This window comes from Cyanistes caeruleus, chromosome 28, assembly GCF_971803275.1.
Source record: "Cyanistes caeruleus chromosome 28, bCyaCae1.hap1.1, whole genome shotgun sequence".
NCBI lineage: Eukaryota > Metazoa > Chordata > Aves > Passeriformes > Paridae > Cyanistes > Cyanistes caeruleus.
In genome coordinates, this window is record NC_141728.1 from 311,972 (window position 1) to 331,626 (window position 19,655).

At 55.7% G+C, this 19,655-nt stretch overlaps 1 protein-coding gene and 1 long non-coding RNA gene across 6 annotated transcripts in view; one reads left to right on the top strand and one right to left on the bottom strand.

Moving 5' to 3' along the window:
• LOC147648973 (uncharacterized) overlaps positions 1-11,390 on the bottom strand; it is a 48,057-nt gene extending 36,667 nt beyond the window's left edge. The window contains exons 1-4 of one of the 5 annotated variants that reach the window (XR_015279640.1): positions 11,245-11,390; positions 11,137-11,159; positions 10,868-11,000; positions 10,591-10,830 (exon numbers count right to left, since the gene is read on the bottom strand). This is a non-coding gene — a long non-coding RNA (uncharacterized LOC147648973). Of the gene's footprint in view, positions 1-10,585; positions 10,831-10,867; positions 11,001-11,085; positions 11,160-11,244 lie in introns of those variants that run through there. The other 4 variants (XR_015279635.1, XR_015279636.1, XR_015279637.1 and 1 more) reach the window with 4 other exon arrangements.
• Positions 18-18,184, top strand: MAG (myelin associated glycoprotein). Its single transcript, XM_086864949.1, has 10 exons — positions 18-118; positions 3,922-3,971; positions 6,437-6,808; positions 8,499-8,795; positions 9,947-10,207; positions 11,361-11,621; positions 14,646-14,966; positions 16,296-16,392; positions 17,242-17,317; positions 17,400-18,184. Exons 2-10 carry the CDS (start codon positions 3,929-3,931, stop codon positions 17,544-17,546), a joined length of 1,875 nt encoding a protein of 624 aa, XP_086721075.1. The 5' UTR covers positions 18-118; positions 3,922-3,928; the 3' UTR covers positions 17,547-18,184.
• Positions 18,185-19,655: the final 1,471 nt, after the last annotated feature.

Here is a 19,655-nt window from a genome sequence, read left to right on the forward strand (position 1 = left end):
CCCCATTTAATCCCGGCCCTTTCCCCTCCCCCCACACTCGGGCCCCGATTTTGGGAGCTTTGGGGACCCCCCCGAGGATTTTTTTGGGAATTTTTCTGCCCCTTTGGAATTTCGGGAGGTGAGTGAGACCCTCCCCCCCATAATTCCTTGGAATTCCTCGGGAATCCCCAAAAAATTCCCCGAAATCCCCCAAAATTCACGGATTTTCCCCCAAAATCCCTTCCTGGAACCCCCACCCCCCGGAATTCCCAAAAAATTCCTGGAATTCCCTCCAAAAACCCCCCTGGAACCCCAAAAAACTCCTTGAAATCCCCCGAAATTCCCGGGATTTCCCGAAATTCCCCGATTTTCCCCCAAATCCCTCCCCGGGACCCCCCAAAATTCCCCAAATCCCCAAAATTCCTTTAAAATCCTCCCGGAATCCTCAAAAAACTCCTCGAAATTCCCCAAAATACCCGGATTTTTCCCAAAATCCCATCCCGGAACCCCCCGAATTCCCGAATTCCCGAAAATTCCCGGATTTCCCTCCAAAATCCCCTTCTAGAACCCCCCAAACTTCCCGGAATTCCCCCAAAATTCCCAATTTTTCCCTTCAAATTCCCAAATTTTCCCCTAAAATCCCTTCCCGGGACCCCCAAAACTTCCCAGAACCCCCCAAAAACTCCCTAAAAAAACCCAAATTCCCAAATTTTCCCCCCCAAATTCCTCCCGGGACCCCCCAAATCCCCGAAATTCCCGGAAATTCCCGATTTTAACCCCCGAATTCCCAAATTTTCCCCCAAAATTCCCGAATTTCCCCCCAAAATTCCCAATTTTTTCACCTAAATTCCCAATTTTCCCCCCCAAATCCCTCCCGGGACCCCCGAAATTCCCAAATTTTCCCCCAAAATTCCCGATTTTTCCCCCAAATCCCTCCCGGGACCCCCCAAATTCCCAATTTTTCACCCAAAAATTCCCGATTTTCCCCCCAAATTCCCAATTTTTCCCCCAAATTCCCGATTTTGCACCCAAATTCCCAATTTTTCACCCAAAAATTCCCGATTTTCCCCCAAAATTCCCAATTTTTCCCCCCAAATCCCTCCCGGGACCCCCAAAATTCCCGATTTTCCCCCAAAATTCCCAAATTTTTCCCAAAATTCCCGAATTTCCCCCCTGAATTCCTGGTTTTTCCCCCTAAATCCCTCCCGGGACCCCCCAAATTCCCGATTTTCCCCCAAAATTCCCAATTTTTCCCCAAAATTCCCGAATTTCCCCCCTGAATTCCTGGTTTTTCCCCCTAAATCCCTCCTGGGACCCCCCAAATTCCCGATTTTTCCCCCCGAAATTCCCGATTTTTCCCCCAAATTCCCAATTTTTCACCCAAAAATTCCCGATTTTCCCCCCAAATTCCCGATTTCCCCCCAAATTCCCGATTTCCCCCCAAATTCCCGATTTTCCCCAAATTCCCGATTTCCCCCCCAAATTCCCGATTTCCCCCCCAAATTCCCGATTTTCCCCCAAATTCCCGATTTTCCCCCCAAATTCCCGATTTCCCCCCCAAAATCCCTCCCGGGACCCCCCAAATTCCCGATTTTCCCCAAATTCCCGATTTTCCCCCAAATTCCCGCTTTCCCCCCAAATTCCCGATTTTCCCCCAAATTCCCGATTTTCCCCAAATTCCCGATTTTCCCCAAATTCCCGATTTTCCCCAAAAAATTCCCGATTTTCCCCCCCAAATTCCCAATTTTTCCCCCCAAAATCCCTCCCGGGACCCCCCAAATTCCCGATTTTCCCCCAAATTCCCGATTTTCCCCAAATTCCCGATTTCCCCCCAAATTCCCGATTTTTCCCCAAAATTCCCAATTTTTCCCCAAAATTCCCGCTTTTCCCCAAATTCCCGATTTTCCCCAAATTCCGGATTTTCCCAAAATTCCCGCTTTTCCCCCCCAATCCCCGCCTGTCCCGCCCCTCCCCCCGCGCTCTCACACTGTCCCTTTGTCCCCGCGGCGCGCGCGGAATTCGCGCGTGGGGGGAGGGGCGGGAGTGGGGGGGGGGGGGGGGGGGGAAGGGGGGGGTCCCGGGGTGGGGGAGGGGCGGGGGGGGGGTCCCGGGGTGGGGGAGGGGCGGGGGGGGTCCCCCCGGGGTGGGGGAGGGGCGGGGGGGGGGGTCCCGGGGTGGGGGAGGGGCGGGGGAGGCGCCGCTGTCGCCGCCTGGGACCGGAGGGACAATGGGGACAGGGGGGGACTGACACGGGGGGGGAGGGGCGGGAACTGGGGGGGACTGGGGGGGACTGGGAGCACTGGGAGCCACTGGGACAGCGGGGACAGCGATACTGGGGGTACTGGGGGATACTGGGAGGGACTGGGAGGGGATTTGGGGGGAACTGGGGGGAACTGGGGGGGACTGGGATGGACTGGGAGGCACTGGGACAGTGAGGACAGCGATACTGGGAGGTACTGGGGGATACTGGGGGGACTGGGGGGGAACTGGGAGAGCGGGGACAGCGATACTGGGAGGTACTGGGAGGTACTGGGGGGGAACTGGGGGGGACTGTGAGGCACTGGGAGGGAACTGGGGGGGACTGGGGGGAACTGGGGGGGACTGGGGGGGACTGGGACAGTGGGGACAGTGATACTGGGAGCACTGGGAGGGAACTGGGAGCACTGGGAGCCACTGGGACAGCAGGGACAGCGATACTGGGAGGTAGTGGGGGGGGAACTGGGGGGGAACTGGGGGGGACTGGGATGGACTGGGAGCCACTGGGAGTGACTGGGAGGGGATTTGGGGGGGACTGGGAGGGACTGGGGGGGAACTGGGAGTGACTGGGAGAGCGGGGACAGTGGGGACAGCGATACTGGGGGTACTGGGAGGTACTGGGAGGTACTGGGGGGTACTGGGAGGGGATTTGGGGGGAACTGGGAGCACTGGGACAGTCGGGACAGCGATACTGGGAGCACTGGGAGTGACTGGGGGAACTGGGGGGAACCGGGAGGTACTGGGGGGGCACTGGGGGGGAACTGGGGGGGAACTGGGAGTGACTGGGAGTGACTGGGAGGCACTGGGACAGAGGGGACAGCGATACTGGGAGCAACTGGGGGGGAACTGGGATGGACTGGGAGGGAACTGGGAGGGGATTTGGGGGGAACTGGGAGCACTGGGACAGAGGGGACAGCGGGGACAGCGATACTGGGGGTACTGGGAGGGACTGGGGGGGAACTGGGAGGGACTGGGAGCAACTGGGGGGAACTGGGACAGAGGGGACAGCGATACTGGGAAGTACTGGGAGCGACTGGGAGTGACTGGGATGGACTGGGAGGGGATTTGGGGGGGACTGGGGGGAACTGGGACAGCGGGGACAGCGATACTGGGAGCACTGGGAGTGACTGGGAGGTACTGGGGGAACTGGGGGGTACTGGGAGGGGATTTGGGGGGAACTGGGAGCAACTGGGACAGTGGGGACAGCGATACTGGGAGCACTGGGAGTGACTGGGGGAACTGGGACAGTGACACTGGGAGGGACTGGGATGGAACTGGGAGCAACTGGGAACACTGGGAGGGGATTTGGGGGGGACTGGGAGTGACTGGGGGACACTGGGGGATACTGGGGGACACTGGGGGATACTGGGGGATACTGGGAGGTGACACTGGGGATACTGGGGGATACTGGGAGGGACTGGGAGGTGACACTGGGGACACTGGGAGGCACTGGGAGGTGACACTGGGGATACTGGGAGGCACTGGGAGGTGACACTGGGGATACTGGGAGGGACTGGGGGATACTGGGAGGTGACACTGGGGATACTGGGAGGCACTGGGAGGTGACACTGGGGATACTGGGGGATACTGGGAGGGACTGGGAGGTGACACTGGGGATACTGGGAGGGACTGGGGGATACTGGGGGACACTGGGAGGGACTGGAGTGACCCCGTGTCCCCCCCCAGAGCCACCATGAGCCCCCGGGCGCTGCTGCTGCTGCTGCTGCTGCCCCCAGGTACTGGGAACGGGCTCGGGCCTTACTGGTTTATACTGGTTTGGGCTTTTTCCTTACTGGTTTGGGTTTTTTCCTTACTGGTTTGGGGGCTGGGGGCACTGGGAGGGACTGGGAGGGACTGGGAGCCCCAAATCCTCCTTTAATGTCCTCAAAAGGACCCCAAAACCCCCGAAACGACCCCAAAAAATCCAAAATAAATCAAAAAAATCCCTCAAAAACCCCAAAAAATTCACAAAATCCGCCAAAAATTCACAAAATCCCCCAAAAATTCACAAAATCCCCCAAAAATTCACAAAATCCCCCAAAAATTCACAAAATCCCCCCAAAAATTCCCAAAATCCCCCAAAAATTCACAAAATCCCCCCCAAAATTCACAAAATCCCCCAAAAATTCCTCAACATCCCCCCAAAAATTCACAAATTCCCCCCAAAAATTCACAAAATCCCCCCAAAAATTCCCCAAAAACTCCAAAAATTCCCAAATCCCCCCCAAAATTCCCAAAATCCCCCAAAAATTCACAAAATCCCCCAAAAATTCCCCCAAACCTCCAAAACTTCCCCAAAATCCTCCCCAAATTCCCTCAGATCCACTCAGGATTCCCTAAAAAACCAAAAAATTCCCAAAATTATCCCAAAAAATCCCTGAAAAATTCCCAAACCCCCAAAATAACCAAAAAAATTCCCTAAATGACCCCAAACCCTCCCCAAAACTCCCATTTTTAGACCATTAATGACCCCAAACCCCATTTTATTGACCCCAAATCTCATTTTATTGACCCCAAACCCCTTTTTTTTGTCCCCAAACCCCGTTTTTTTGTCCCCAAACCCCGTTTTTTCTGACTTTTCCCATTTTCCCCCTTTCCCCAGGAACCCTGGCCGCCTCCTGGGCCGCTCTGAGACCCCAAAACCCCCAAAATTCCCATTTTATTGACCCCAAACCCCATTCTATGGTCCCCAAACCCCATTTTTTTGTCCCCAATTCCCATTTTATTGACCCCAAACCCCATTTTTTTGTCCCCAAACCCCATTTTTTTGTCCCCAAACCCCATTTTTGTGACCCCAAACCCCATTTTATTAACCCCAAACCCCATTCTATGGTCCCCAAACCCCATTTTTGTGACCCCAAACCCCATTTTTTTGTCCCCAAACCCCGTTTTTTCTGACTTTTCCCATTTTCCCCCTTTCCCCAGGAACCCTGGCCGCCTCCTGGGCCGCTCTGAGACCCCAAAACCCCCCAAAATTCCCATTTTATTAACCCCAAACCCCATTTTTTTAACCCAAACCCCATTTTTTTAACCCAAACCCCATTTTATTGACCCCAAACCCCATTTTTGTGACCCCAAACCCCATTTTATTAACCCCAAACCCCATTTTTTTGTCCCCAAACCCCATTTTTTTGTCCCCAAACCCCATTTTATTAACCCCAAACCCCATTCTATGGTCCCCAAACCCCATTTTTTTGTCCCCAAACCCCGTTTTTTCTGACTTTTCCCATTTTCCCCCTTTCCCCAGGAACCCTGGCCGCCTCCTGGGCCGCTCTGAGACCCCAAAATTCCCAATAATTCCCATTTTTAGACCATTATTAACCCCAAACCCCGTTTTATTGACCCCAGATCACATTTTATTGACCCCAAACCCCATTTTTTTGACCCCAAACCCCATTTTTTTGTCCCCAGACCCCATTTTTTCTGACTTTTCCCATTTTTCCCCTTTCCCCAGGAACGCTGGCCGCCTCCTGGGCCGCTCTGAGACCCCAAAATTCCCATTTTTAGACCATTATTGACCCCAGATCCCATTTTATTGACCCCAGATCCCATTTTTTTGTCCCCAAACCCCATTTTTTTGTCCCCAAACCCCATTTTTTTGTCCCCAAACCCCATTTTTTCTGACTTTTCCCATTTTCCCCCTTTCCCCAGGAACGCTGGCCGCCTCCTGGGCCGCTCTGAGACCCCAAAACCCCCAAAAACCTCCCCAAAATTCCCATTTTTAGACCATTATTGACCCCAGACCCCATTTTTTCTGACTTTTCCCATTTTTCCCCTTTCCCCAGGAACCCTGGCCGCCTCCTGGGCCGCTCTGAGACCCCAAAATTCCCAATAATTCCCATTTTTAGACCATTATTAACCCCAAACCCCGTTTTATTGACCCCAGATCACATTTTATTGACCCCAAACCCCATTCTATGGTCCCCAAACCCCATTTTTTTGTCCCCAAACCCCATTTTTTCTGACTTTTCCCATTTTCCTCCTTTCCCCAGGAACCCTGGCCGCCTCCTGGGCCACTCTGAGACCCCAAAACCCCCAAAAACCTCCCCAAAATTCCCATTTTATTGATTCCAAACCCCATTTTATTAACCCCAAACCCCATTCTATGGTCCCCAAACCCCATTTTTTTGTCCCCAAACCCCGTTTTTTTGTCCCCAAACCCCATTTTTTCTGACTTTTCCCATTTTCCCCCTTTCCCCAGGAACGCTGGCCGCCTCCTGGGCCGCCTGGATGCCCCCGGCGGTGTCGGGACTCTCGGGATCCTGCGTCTCCATCCCGTGCCGCTTCTCGTTCCCCGAGGAGCTGCGGCCGGGCTCGGTGCAGGGGCTCTGGTTCTTCGGCAGCCCCTACCCCCGCAGTTACCCGCCGGTGGTCGCCCGCTCCCGCCCCGGGGGCGTCCACGAGAGCTTCTCCGGCCGCGCTCGGCTCCTGGGGGATCCGGGAATTCGGGATTGTTCCCTGGAGCTGGGACCCCCCCTGAGCCCGGAGCTGGCCGGGCGTTATTACTTCAGGGGGGACCTGGGGGGGTACAACCAGTACAGCTTCAGCGAGCACACCACGCTCCAGGTGCTGGGTGAGTGAGGGGTCAGGGATCTGGGAATAACGGGAATTTTTGGGGAATTTTTCCGATTTTTTTTGGATTTTTTTTGGATTTTTTTTCGATTTTTTTTCGATTTTTTTGGGGATTTTTTTAGATTTTTTATGATTTTTTTTGGAATTTTTTTGAGATTTTTTTGGGGATTTTGGGGGGATTTTTAGGGATTTTTATTCCCAGGGATTTTTCGGATTTTTTGGGATTTTTGGGGATTTTTTGGGATTTTTTTGGATTTTTTTTGGATTTTTTTTGGATTTTTTTTGGATTTTTTTCGATTTTTTTGGAATTTTTTTCGATTTTTTTATGATTTTTTCTGGAATTTTTTTGAGATTTTTTTGGGGATTTTTTGGGGGATTTTTAGGGATTTTTTTCCCCAGGGATTTTTGGGAATTTTTGGGGATGTTTCCCAGATTTTTTAGATTTTTCTGGGATTTTTCAGGGTTTTTTTTGGGGAGGGGGATTTGGGGTTCAGGGGGGACCTGGGGGGGTACAACCAGTACAGCTTCAGCGAGCACACCACACTCCAGGTGCTGGGTGAGTGCGGGATTGGGATCTGGGAATAACGGGAATTTTTGGGGAATTTTTTGGGAATTTTTCCGATTTTTTTTGGATTTTTTTTGGATTTTTTTTTGATTTTTTTCAATTTTTTTTCGATTTTTTTTCGATTTTTTTTGGATTTTTTTTGGATTTTTTAATGATTTTTTTGGAATTTTTTTGGGGTTTTTTTTAGGGATTTTAAGGGATTTTTATTCCCAGGGATTTTGGGGATTTTTTGGGATTTTTTGGGATTTTTTTTAAGGTTTTTTTTGGATTTTTTTTAGATTTTTTTTGGATTTTTTTCGATTTTTTGGGGGATTTTTTTTTAATTTTTTTCGAATTTTTTTGGAATTTTTTTGAGATTTTTTGGGGATTTTTTGGGGGATTTTTAGGGATTTTTATTCCCTGGGATTTTTTCGGATTTTTTGGGATTTTTAGGGATTTTTATTCCCTGGGATTTTTTGGGATTTTTTGGATTTTTTTTTAATTTTTGGGTATAAAAAGGGAATTTTTGGCTATAAAAAGTGGGAATTTTTGGCTATAAAAAGATAAATTTTTGGGTATAAAAAGAGGAATTTTTGGGTATAAAAAGAGGATTTTTTGGGTATAAAAAGGGAATTTTTGGGTATAAAAAGGGGAATTTTTGGGGTATAAGAAGAGGAATTTTTGGCTATAAAAAGTGGAATTTTTGGGGTATAAAAAGAGGAATTTTTGGCTATAAAAAGAGGAATTTTTGGGTATAAAAAGTGGGATATTTTGGCTATAAAAAGAGGAATTTTTGGGTATAAAAAGGAGAATTTTTGGTATGAAAAAGGGAATTTTTGGGTGATAAAAAGAGGAATTTTTGGCTATAAAAAGAGGAATTTTTGGCTATAAAAAGTGGGATATTTTGGCTATAAAAAGGGGAATTTTTGGCTATAAAAAGAGGAATTTTTTGGGTATAAAAAGGGGAATTTTTGGCTATAAAAAGAGGAATTTTTTGGGTATAAAAAGGGGAATTTTTTGGGTATAAAAGGGGGATTTTTTGGCTATAAGAAGAGGATTTTTTGGCTATAAGAAGAGGATTTTTTGGGTATAAGAAGAGGATTTTTTGGGTCTAAAAGCGGTGATTTTGGGTGTTTTCTCCCCGCAGAGGAGCCGCTGCTGGAGCTGCCGGGGGAGCTGGTGGCCGGCGCCGTGGCCGAGCTGCGCTGCCGCGTGCCGGACTCGTGTCCCCGGCAGCGGCCGCGGCTGCGCTGGGAGGGGGCCCAGGAGCTTCCGGAAGCTTCCGAGCGCGAGTGGCGCGAGGACGCGGCCGGAGCCGCCTCGGTGGTGGCGCGGCTGCGCTTCCGACCCCGCAGGGAGGACGGGGGGCGCAGGGTGGGCTGCCAGGTGAGCCTGCCCAACTCCAGCCTGGCCTTCAACGCGGGACTGGCGCTGGATGTGCAGTGTAGGTACACCTGGACACACCTGGGGACACCTGGGGACACCTGGGGAGGGGTCTGTGACACACCTGGGGGTCCCTGACACACCTGGGGGCGCAGGGTGGGCTGCCAGGTGAGCCTGCCCAACTCCAGCCTGGCCTTCAACGCGGGACTGGCGCTGGATGTGCAGTGTAGGTACACCTGGACACACCTGGGGACACCTGGGGACAGCTGGGGAGGGGTCTGTGACACACCTGGGGGTCCCTGACACACCTGGGGGCGCAGGGTGGGCTGCCAGGTGAGCCTGCCCAACTCCAGCCTGGCCTTCAACGCGGGACTGGCGCTGGATGTGCAGTGTAGGTACACCTGGATACACCTGGATACACCTGGGGACACCTGGGCACACCTGGGGACACCTGGGGAGGGGTCCCTGACACACCTGGGGGTCCCTGACACACCTGGGGGCGCAGGGTGGGCTGCCAGGTGAGCCTGCCCAACTCCAGCCTGGCCTTCAACGCGGGACTGGCGCTGGATGTGCAGTGTAGGTACACCTGGGGACACCTGGGGTACACCCGGATACACCTGGGGACACCTGGGGTACACCTGGGTACACCTGGGCACTCATACACATACACCTGGACACACCTGGATACACCTGGGCACACCTGGCGACACCTGGGGACACCTGGATACACCTGGGGAGGGGTCCCTGACCCACCTGAGGAGGATTTTGGGGGTCCCTGACTCACCTGGGGAGGTTTGGGGAGGTTTTTGAGGGTCCCTGACTCACCTGAGATGTTTTTGGGGCTCCCTGACTCACCTGAGATGTTTTTGGGGGGTCCCTGACTCACCTGAGATGTTTTTGGGGGGTTCCTGACTCACCTGGGGAGGTTTGGGGAGGTTTTTGGGGGTCCCTGACTCACCTGGGGAGGTTTTTGGGGGTCCCTGACTCACCTGGGGAGGTTTTTGGGGGTCCCTGACTCACCTGAGATGTTTTTGGGGTCCCTGACTCACCTGAGATGTTTGGGGTCCCTGACTCACCTGAGGTGTTTTGGGGTCCCTGACTCACCTGGGGATGTTTTGGGGGGTCCCTGACTCACCTGGGGATGTTTTGGGGGTCCCTGACTCACCTGAGGTGTTTTGGGGTCCCTGACCCCGCCCTCTGCCCCTCCCCCAGACGAGCCGCAGGTGCTGGAGGTGTCGGGCCCCGGGGAGGTTCTGGAAGGTTCCGCGGTGGATTTGGGCTGCTCGGCCGAGGGCCGCCCCCCCCCGCTGCTCACCTGGTTCCGGGGGGCTCAGGTGCTGCGGGAGGAGCCGGGGGTGCCCTCGCTGGGGCTGCACCTGGCCCAGGTGAGCCCCCAGGACAGCGGCACCTACACCTGCGTGGCCGAGAACCGGCACGGCCGGCACAACCGGAGCCTGGAGCTGCACGTGGCCTGTGAGAGCTCACCTGGGACACACCTGGGACACCTGGGGACACACCTGGGGGGAGCTGGGGACAGCTGGGGGCAGCTGGGACACACCTGGGACACCTGGGGACACACCTGGGACACACCTGGGACACCTGGGGACACACCTGGGGGGAGCTGGGGACAGCTGGGACACACCTGGGGGCACACCTGGGGACACCTGGGACACACCTGGGACACCTGGGGGAAGCTGGGGACACCTGGGACACACCTGGGGACACACCTGGGAACACCTGGGGGGAGCTGGGGACACACCTGGGGGCACATCTGGGAACTCACCTGTCTCACCTGTCCCTGTGTCACCTCACACGTGTCCCACCTGTCCATATCTCACCTGTCTCACCTGTCTCACCTGTCTGATCTCACCTGTCTGATCTCACCTGTCTGACCTCACCTGTCTGACCTCACCTGTCTGATCTCACCTGTCTCACCTGTCTGATCTCACCTGTCTGATCTCACCTGTCTGATCTCACCTGTCCACAGACTCTCCCCGCCCCCCGGTGCTCAATGGCACCCTGTGGGTGCTGGCAGGTGAGCAGGTGTCGCTCACCTGTCTGATCTCACCTGTCCCATCTCACCTGTCTGATCTCACCTGTCCCATCTCACCTGTCTGATCTCACCTGTCTCACCTGTCTGATCTCACCTGTCCACAGACTCTCCCCGCCCCCCGGTGCTGAACGGCACCCTGTGGGTGCTGGCAGGTGAGCAGGTGTCGCTCACCTGTCTGATCTCACCTGTCTGATCTCACCTGTCTGATCTCACCTGTCCCCTCCCCCACAGACTCTCCCCGCCCCCCGGTGCTCAATGGCACCCTGTGGGTGCTGGCAGGTGAGCAGGTGTCGCTCACCTGTCTGACCTCACCTGTCTGATATCACCTGTCTGATCTCACCTGTCTCACCTGTCTCACCTGTCTGATCTCACCTGTCCCCTCCCCCACAGACTCTCCCCGCCCCCCGGTGCTCAACGGCACCCTGTGGGTGCTGGCAGGTGAGCAGGTGTCGCTCACCTGTCTGATCTCACCTGTCTGACCTCACCTGTCTGATCTCACCTATCTGATCTCACCTGTCTGACCTCACCTGTCTGATCTCACCTGTCTGATCTCACCTGTCCCCTCCCCCACAGACTCTCCCCGCCCCCCGGTGCTCAATGGCACCCTGTGGGTGCTGGCAGGTGAGCAGGTGTCGCTCACCTGCGGCGCCCGCAGCCACCCCGCCCCCATCGTCACCCTGAGCCGCGGCCGCCGCGTTTTGGCCGCCGCCGTCTACGAGGCGCAGGTGACGCTGCAGGTGCCGCAGGCCTCACCTGGCGACGCCGGGGAGTACCTGTGCAGGGCGGAGAACCAGCACGGCGAGAGCAGCCTGGCCTTCAACCTCACCGTGGAGTGTGAGAACGGGGGAAAAATGGGGTGAAAAACGGGATTTTGGGAAAAAACGGGGGAAAAAATGGGATTTTGGGAAAAAACGGGGAAAAAATGGGAAAAAACGGGGAAAAAATGGGATTTTGGGGTGAAAAATGGGGATTTTGGGAAGGAAAATGGGGAATAGCTGTGCCGGGCGGAGAACCAGCACGGCGAGAGCAGCCTGGCCTTCAACCTCACCGTGGAGTGTGAGAACGGGGAAAAATGGGGTGAAAAACGGGGATTTTGGGAAAAAACGGGGAAAAAACGGGAAAAAACGGGGAAAAAATGGGAAAAAACGGGGAAAAAATGGGAAAAAACGGGGAAAAAATGGGATTTTGGGGTGAAAAATGGGGGAAATGAGAGGGTTTTGGGGGGAAAAGGGACAGGGAGAGCAGCCTGGACTTCAACCTCACCGTGGAGTGTGGGAACGGGGGAAAAAATGGGGTGAAAAACGGGGATTTTGGGAAAAAACGGGGGAAAAATGGGAAAAAATTGAGTTTTTTGGGACAAAAATGGGGATTTTAGGAAGGAAAATGGGGGAAATGAGGGGGTTTTTGGGGGGAAAAGGGACAGGGAGAGCAGCCTGGACTTTGAGCTCAACGTGGAGTGTGAGAACGGGGGAAAAAACCGGGATCTTGGGAAAAAATGGGGAAAAAATGGGAAAAAACGGGGAAAAAATGGGATTTTGGGGTGAAAAATGGGGATTTGGGGAAGGAAAATGGGGAGTACCTGTGCAGGGCGGAGAACCAGCACGGCGAGAGCAGCCTGGCCTTCAACCTCACCGTGGAGTGTGAGAACGGGGGAGAAATGGGGTGAAAAACGGGATTTTGGGAAAAAACGGGGAAAAAATGGGAAAAAACGGGGAAAAAACGGGGAAAAAATGGGAAAAAATGGGATTTTGGGGTGAAAAATGGGGGAAATGAGGTGGTTTTGGGGGGAAAAGGGACAGGGAGAGCAGCCTGGCCTTCAACCTCACCGTGGAGTGTGAGAACGGGGGAAAAAACCGGGATTTTGGGAAAAAACGGGGAAAAATGGGAAAAAACGGGGGAAAAATGGGAAAAAACGGGGAAAAAATGGGAAAAAACGGGGTGAAAAATGGGGGAAATGAGAGGGTTTTGGGGGGAAAAGGGACAGGGAGAGCAGCCTGGCCTTCAACCTCACCGTGGAGTGTGAGAACGGGGGGAAAAAACGGGGGAAAAATGGGAAAAAACGGGGAAAAAATGGGAAAAAACGGGGTGAAAAATGGGGGAAATGAGAGGGTTTTGGGGGGAAAAGGGACAGGGAGAGCAGCCTGGCCTTCAACCTCACCGTGGAGTGTGAGAACGGGGGAAAAAAACGGGATTTTGGGAAAAAACGGGGAAAAAAATGGGATTTTGGGGTGAAAAATGGGGATTTTATGAAGGAAAATGGGGAATAGCTGTGCAGGGCAGAGAACCAGCACGGCGAGAGCAGCCTGGCCTTCAACCTCACCGTGGAGTGTGAGAATGGGGGAGAAAAACGGGATTTTGGGAAAAAACGGGGGAAAAATGGGAAAAAACGGGGAAAAAATGGGATTTTGGGGTGAAAAATGGGGATTTTGGGGAGGAAAATGGGGGAAATGAGGGGGTTTTGGGGGGAAAAGGGACAGGGAGAGCAGCCTGGCCTTCAACCTCACCGTGGAGTGTGAGAATGGGGGAAAAATGGGGTGAAAAAACGGGATTTTGGGAAAAAACGGGGGAAAAATGGGAAAAAACGGGGAAAAAATGGGAAAAAATTGAGTTTTTTGGGACAAAAATGGGGATTTTGGGAAGGAAAATGGGGATTTTGGGAAGGAAAATGGGGAATAGCTGTGCCGGGCGGAGAACCAGCACGGCGAGAGCAGCCTGGCCTTCAACCTCACCGTGGAGTGTGAGAACAGGGGAAAAATGGGGTGAAAAACGGGGATTTTGGGAAAAAACGGGGAAAAAATGGGATTTTGGGGTGAAAAATGGGGATTTGGGGAAGGAAAATGGGGAATAGCTGTGCAGGGCGGAGAACCAGCACGGCGAGAGCAGCCTGGCCTTCAGCCTCACCGTGGAGTGTGAGAACGGGGGAAAAATGGGGTGAAAAACGGGGATTTTGGGAAAAAATGGGGAAAAAATGGAAAAAAATGGGATTTTGGGGTGAAAAATGGGGATTTTGGGGAGAAAAATGGGGGAAATGAGGGGGTTTTGGGGGGAAAAGGGACAGGGAGAGCAGCCTGGACTTTGAGCTCAACGTGGAGTGTGAGAATGGGGGAAAAAACCGGGATTTTGGGAAAAAACGGGGAAAAATGGGAAAAAACGGGGAAAAAATGGGAAAAGATTGAGTTTTTTGGGAGAAAAATGGGGATTTTGGGGGGTGAAAATTGGGGAATTCTCCCCCCCCCAGTGTCCTCAAGCCCCCCCATGTCCCAAAACACCTGAAATCACCCGAAATCACCCCAAAATCCTGTCCTTTCACCCCCAGACCCTCCGGTGGTGCTCCCCGAGTCCCGCTGCTCCCCGCTGCCCCAGGGCTTCGCTCGCTGTGTCTGCACCCCCGAACCCCAAACACCCCAAAACCCACCCAAAACACCCCAAAAACACCCGAAATCCCCCAAAATCACCCCAAAATCCCCTCAAATCACCCCAAAATCCTGTCCTTTCACCCCCAGACCCTCCGGTGGTGCTCCCCGAGTCCCGCTGCTCCCCGCTGCCCCAGGGCTCCGCTCGCTGCGTCTGCACCGCCCAACCCCAAACACCCCAAAACCCACCCAAAACACCCCAAAACACCCCAAAAACACCCGAAATCACCCCAAAATCCCCTCAAATCACCCCAAAATCCCCTCAAATCACCCCATTTTCACCCCCAGACCCTCCGGTGGTGCTCCCCGAGTCCCGCTGCTCCCCGCTGCCCCAGGGCTCCGCTCGCTGTGTCTGCACCCCTGAACCCCAAACACCCCAAAAACCCACCCTAAACACCCCAAAAACACCCGAAATCACCCCAAAATCCTCTCTCTGCACCCCCAGACCCGCCGGTGGTGCTCCCCGAGTCCCGCTGCTCCCCGCTGCCCCAGGGCTCCGCTCGCTGCGTCTGCGCCGCCGCCGCCGTCCCCGCGCCCTCGGTGACCTTCGAGCTGCCCTCGCTCAACGCCACCGTGGCCGAGGGCCACCGCGACTTCGCGCTGACCACCGGGGGGTCACCCGGGGGGTCACCCGGGGGGTCACCCGGGGCCGTGGTCAGCGCCGTGCTGACCCTGCGCGGGGACCTGGAGCCGCGGCTGGCCGTGCTCTGCGCCGCCACCAACCCGCACGGGGCGGCCCGCGAGCAGCTCAGGTTCCAACACCCAGGTGAGGGGCGGGGGGCGCACCTGGGGGCACCTGGGGGGCACCTGGGGGGGCTGGGGACACCTGGGGACACCTGGGGGGCACCTGGGGGGCACCTGGGGGGCACCTGGGGACACCTGGGGGGCACCTGGGGATACCTGGGGATACCTGGGGACACCTGGGGGGCACCTGGGGGGCACCTGGGGGGCAGCTGGGGGGGCTGGGGACACCTGGGCATACCTGGAGATACCTGGGGGGCAGCTGTGGGGCACCTGGGGGGCAGGTGGGGGGCACCTGGGGATACCTGGGGACACCTGGGGGGCACCTGGGGGGCACCTGGGGATAACTGGGGACAGCTGGGGGGCACCTGGAGATACCTGGGGACACCTGGGGACACCTGGGACACACCTGGGGGGCACCTGGGGATACCTGGGGGCACCTGGGGGGCACCTGGGGACACCTGGGGGGCACCTGGGGGGCACCTGGGGGGCACCTGGGGACACCTGAGGGGGCTGGGATACACCTGGAGCACACCTGGATACACCTGGGGGACACCTGGGGGGGCTGGGGGCACCTGGGGACACCTGGGGATACCTGGGGATACCTGGGGACACCTGGGGATACCTGGGGGCACCTGGGGGGCACCTGGGGGGCACCTGGGGGGCACCTGGGGACACCTGGGGACACCTGGGGGGCACCTGGGGGGGCTGGGGACACCTGGGGACACCTGGGGGGCACCTGGGGACACCTGGGGGACACCTGGGGGGCACCTGGGGACACCTGGGGATACCTGGGGACACCTGGGGGGGGCTGGGGGGCACCTGGGGATACCTGGGGGGCACCTGGGGATACCTGGGGACACCTGGAGATACCTGGGGGACACCTGGGGGGCACCTGGGGGGCACCTGGGGACACCTGGCGACACCTGGGGATACCTGGGGACACCTGGGGGATACCTGGGGGCACCTGGGGGGCACCTGGGGACACCTGGGGATACCTGGGGGGCACCTGGGGACACCTGGGGACACCTGGGGATACCTGGGGACACCTGGGGGATACCTGGGGGGCACCTGGGGATACCTGGGGGCACCTGGGGACACCTGGGGACACCTGGAGGGGCTGGGAACAGCTGGGGACACCTTGGGGGTACCTGAGACACACCTGGGGGACACCTGGGGACACCTGGGGACACCAGGACACACCTGGGGCACACCTGGGGACCTCTCCCGCACCCGTGGGGCCCCTCCCCCACCCTGGGGAGCCTCACCTGGGGCTCACCTGGGGCTCACCTGGGGCTCACCTGGGGCTCACCTGGGGCTCACCTGGGGCCCACCTGGGCGTCCCCTCCCGCAGCCGGGCTGGTGTGGGCCAAGGTGGGCCCGGTGGGCGCCGTCGTCGCCTTCGCCGTCGTCATCGCCCTCGTCTGTTACCTGAGCCAGAGCCGCCGCAAGTCAGCCCCGCCCCCCGCCGGCCACGCCCACGGGGGGCCACGCCCACCGCGGGGGGGGAGGGGGGACATGGGGGAGGGACAAGTCGGGGGGGGAGGGGGGACAGGGGGGCCACGCCCACCTGAGGGGGGACGGGAAATGCGGGGGGCCACGCCCACCTGAAGGGAGAGGGGCCACGCCCACCTGAGGGGGGAGGGGGGGACATGGGGGAGGGGCAGGTCTGAGGGAGGAGGGGTCGCCGGAGAGGCCACGCCCATCTTGGGACACACCCCAAGAGGCCACGCCCATAGTGGGACACACCCCAAGAGGCCACGCCCTTCTTGGGACACACCCCAAGAGGCCACGCCCTTATTGGGACACACCCCAAGAGGCCACGCCCATAGTGGGACACACCCAAAAGAGGCCACGTCCTTATTGGGACACACCCCTAGAGGCCACGCCCATAGTGAGACACACCCCAAGAAGCCACACCCATAGTGGGACACACCCAAAAGAGGCCACGCCCTTATTGGGACACACCCCTAGAGGCCACGCCCATAGTGAGACACACCCCAAGAAGCCACACCCATAGTGGGACACACCCAAAAGAGGCCACGCCCTTATTGAGACACACCCCAAGAGGCCACGCCCACACTGAGGCACACCCAAAAGAGACCACACCCCCTTTTATGCAAATGAATCCCGGACACGCCCAACCAGTCAAAAGGCCACGCCCCCACAATGAGCCACACCCAGCCAAGAGGCCACGCCCACCAGAGGGGAAACTGAGGCACGGTGGGGAGAGGTTTTGGGAGGGGCAGGGGCGTGGTCAAAGCTGACGAGGCCACGCCCTCCCCGCCCCGCCCCTGCAGGAAGGCGTCGGGAAGCCCCGCGGTGACCCCGGTGACCCCCCCGGGGGGGCGGGACCCGGAGCCACGCCCCCTGCAGGTGAGGGGGGAGGGGCGGGGCGGGGGGAGGGGATTTGGGGGCGGTCCCGGGTGACCCCCGCGTGACCCCGCCCCTCCCCCAGGCGCGGTGGCTGCGCGGCGCCGTCGGGCGCTGGGCGCTGGGGGTGGGGGAGGGGCCGGCGGCGCCCCCCGAGCCCGCCCCTCCCCCCAAACCCGCCCGGGGACCCCCCGAGGAGCCCCCGGAGTACGCCGAGATCCGCGTCAAGTGACCACGCCCACCCCGCCTGGACCACGCCCACATCGCCGGAGACACGCCCACCGAGCCTGGACCACGCCCACCGAGCCTGGACAGCACCCACTCCACTCAGACCACGCCCACATTGCCTGGACCACGCCCGTCCTCTCTGGGCCACGCCCAATCTGTCCAGGCCACGCCCCTCTACTCAAAACCACGCCCACTTCGCCTGGGCGACTCCCACCCAATCTGGACCACGCCCACTTTTCCCTCCCAACCACGCCCACCTGGTCACGCCCGTTTTCACTTAACCACGCCCACCCCACCAGGGCCACGCCCACCTCACCGGAACCGCGCTCATTCCTCTCAGACCACGCCCACCCCACCTGGACCACGCCCACTTCTCTCTCCTGGCCGCATGTTTTCCCCTGACCACGCCCACCCTCTGTGACCACGCCCACCTCGTGGCCCCGCCCACCGGGCACTTCCGGACACGCCCCCAGCCCCGCCCCCTCCCTCGTTGTTAATTATTTATTGCCCCTCATTAACGAGCCCCTCCCCCACCAATAAATGCGGCCACGCCCTCCCGGGGGCATGGCCGGAATTCCGGGAAATCCCGGGAATCTCTGTCGGGATTGGCTGGGAAATTCGGGGAATTTGGGGAATTTTGGGGGAATTTGGGATTTATTGGGGAATTTTGGGAATTTTTGGGATTTTTGGGGAATTTTGGGGAATTTTTGGGGATTTTTGGGGGGAATTTGGGGAATTTTTGGGATTTATTTGGGAATTTTGGGATTTATCGGGGAATTTTAGGGGAATTTTGGGAATTTTTGGGATTTATTGGGGAATTTTGGGGGATTTTGGGGAATTTTGGGATTTATTGGGGATTTTGGGGGGGATTTTGTGAATTTTGGGATTTATTGGGGAATTTTTGGGATTTATTTGGGAATTTTGGGGAATTTTTGGGATTTATTTGGGAATTTTGGGATTTATTGGGGAATTTTTGGGATTTATTTGGGAATTTTGGGGAATTTTTGGGATTTATTTGGGAATTTTGGGATTTATTGGGGAATTTTGGGGAATTTTTGGGATTTATTTGGGAATTTTAGGGGATTTTTGGGATTTATTTGGGAATTTTGGGATTTATTGAGGATTTATTTGAATTTATTGGGTCTTATCGGGGATTTTTGGGGAATTTTTGGGATTTATCAGGGAATTTTGGGGAATTTTGGGGGTTTTTTTGGGATTTTTGGGATTTATTTGGGATTTATTTGGGAATTTGGGGGATTAATTCGGGATTTTTTTGGATTTTGGGGATTTATTTGGGATTAATTGGGGATTTATTTGGGAATTTTGGGATTTATTGGGATTTATTGGGAATTATCTGGGATTTTCATGGAATTTTTTGGGATTTTTTTTGGAATTTTTGGGAACTTTTGGGGAATTTTTGGGATTTATTTGGGAATTTTGAAGATTTTTGGGATTTTTTGGGATTTATTTGAATTTATTGGGATTTATCAGGGATCTTTTGGGAATTTTGGGAGTTTTTGGGGATCAATTCCAGAGCTTTTCCCGATTTTCCCCCAATTCCTGATTTTTCCCCCCAAAATTCCCGATTTTTCCCCCAAAATTCCCGATTTTTCCTCCCCAAAATTCCTGAATTTCCCCCCAAAATTCCCGAATTTTTTCCCCAAAATTCCCGATTTTTCCCCCCAAAATTCCCGATTTTCCCCCCAAATTCCCGAGTTTTCCCCCCAAAATTTCCCCAATTTTCTCCCGATTTTCCCGAATTTTCCCCGCCCCTCCCCCCATTTCCGCCACCCCCAAATTCCCGATTTTTCCCCGATTTTTTTCCCTCCCCAAATTCCCGATTTTTCCCCCAATTTTTCCCAATTTCCCTCCGATTTTTCCCCGCCCCTCCCCCCCCCAAATTCCCGATTTTCCCCGATTTTTCCCCAATTTTTCCCCATTTTTTTCCCTCCCCAAATTCCCGATTTTCCCCCAAAATTCCAGAATTTTCCCCGATTTTTTCCCTCCCCTCCCCCACCCCCAAATTCCCGATTTTTCCCCGATTTTTCCCCATTTTTCCCTCCCCAAATTCCCCATTTTTCCCGATTTTCCCCCAATTTTTCCCCAATTTTTC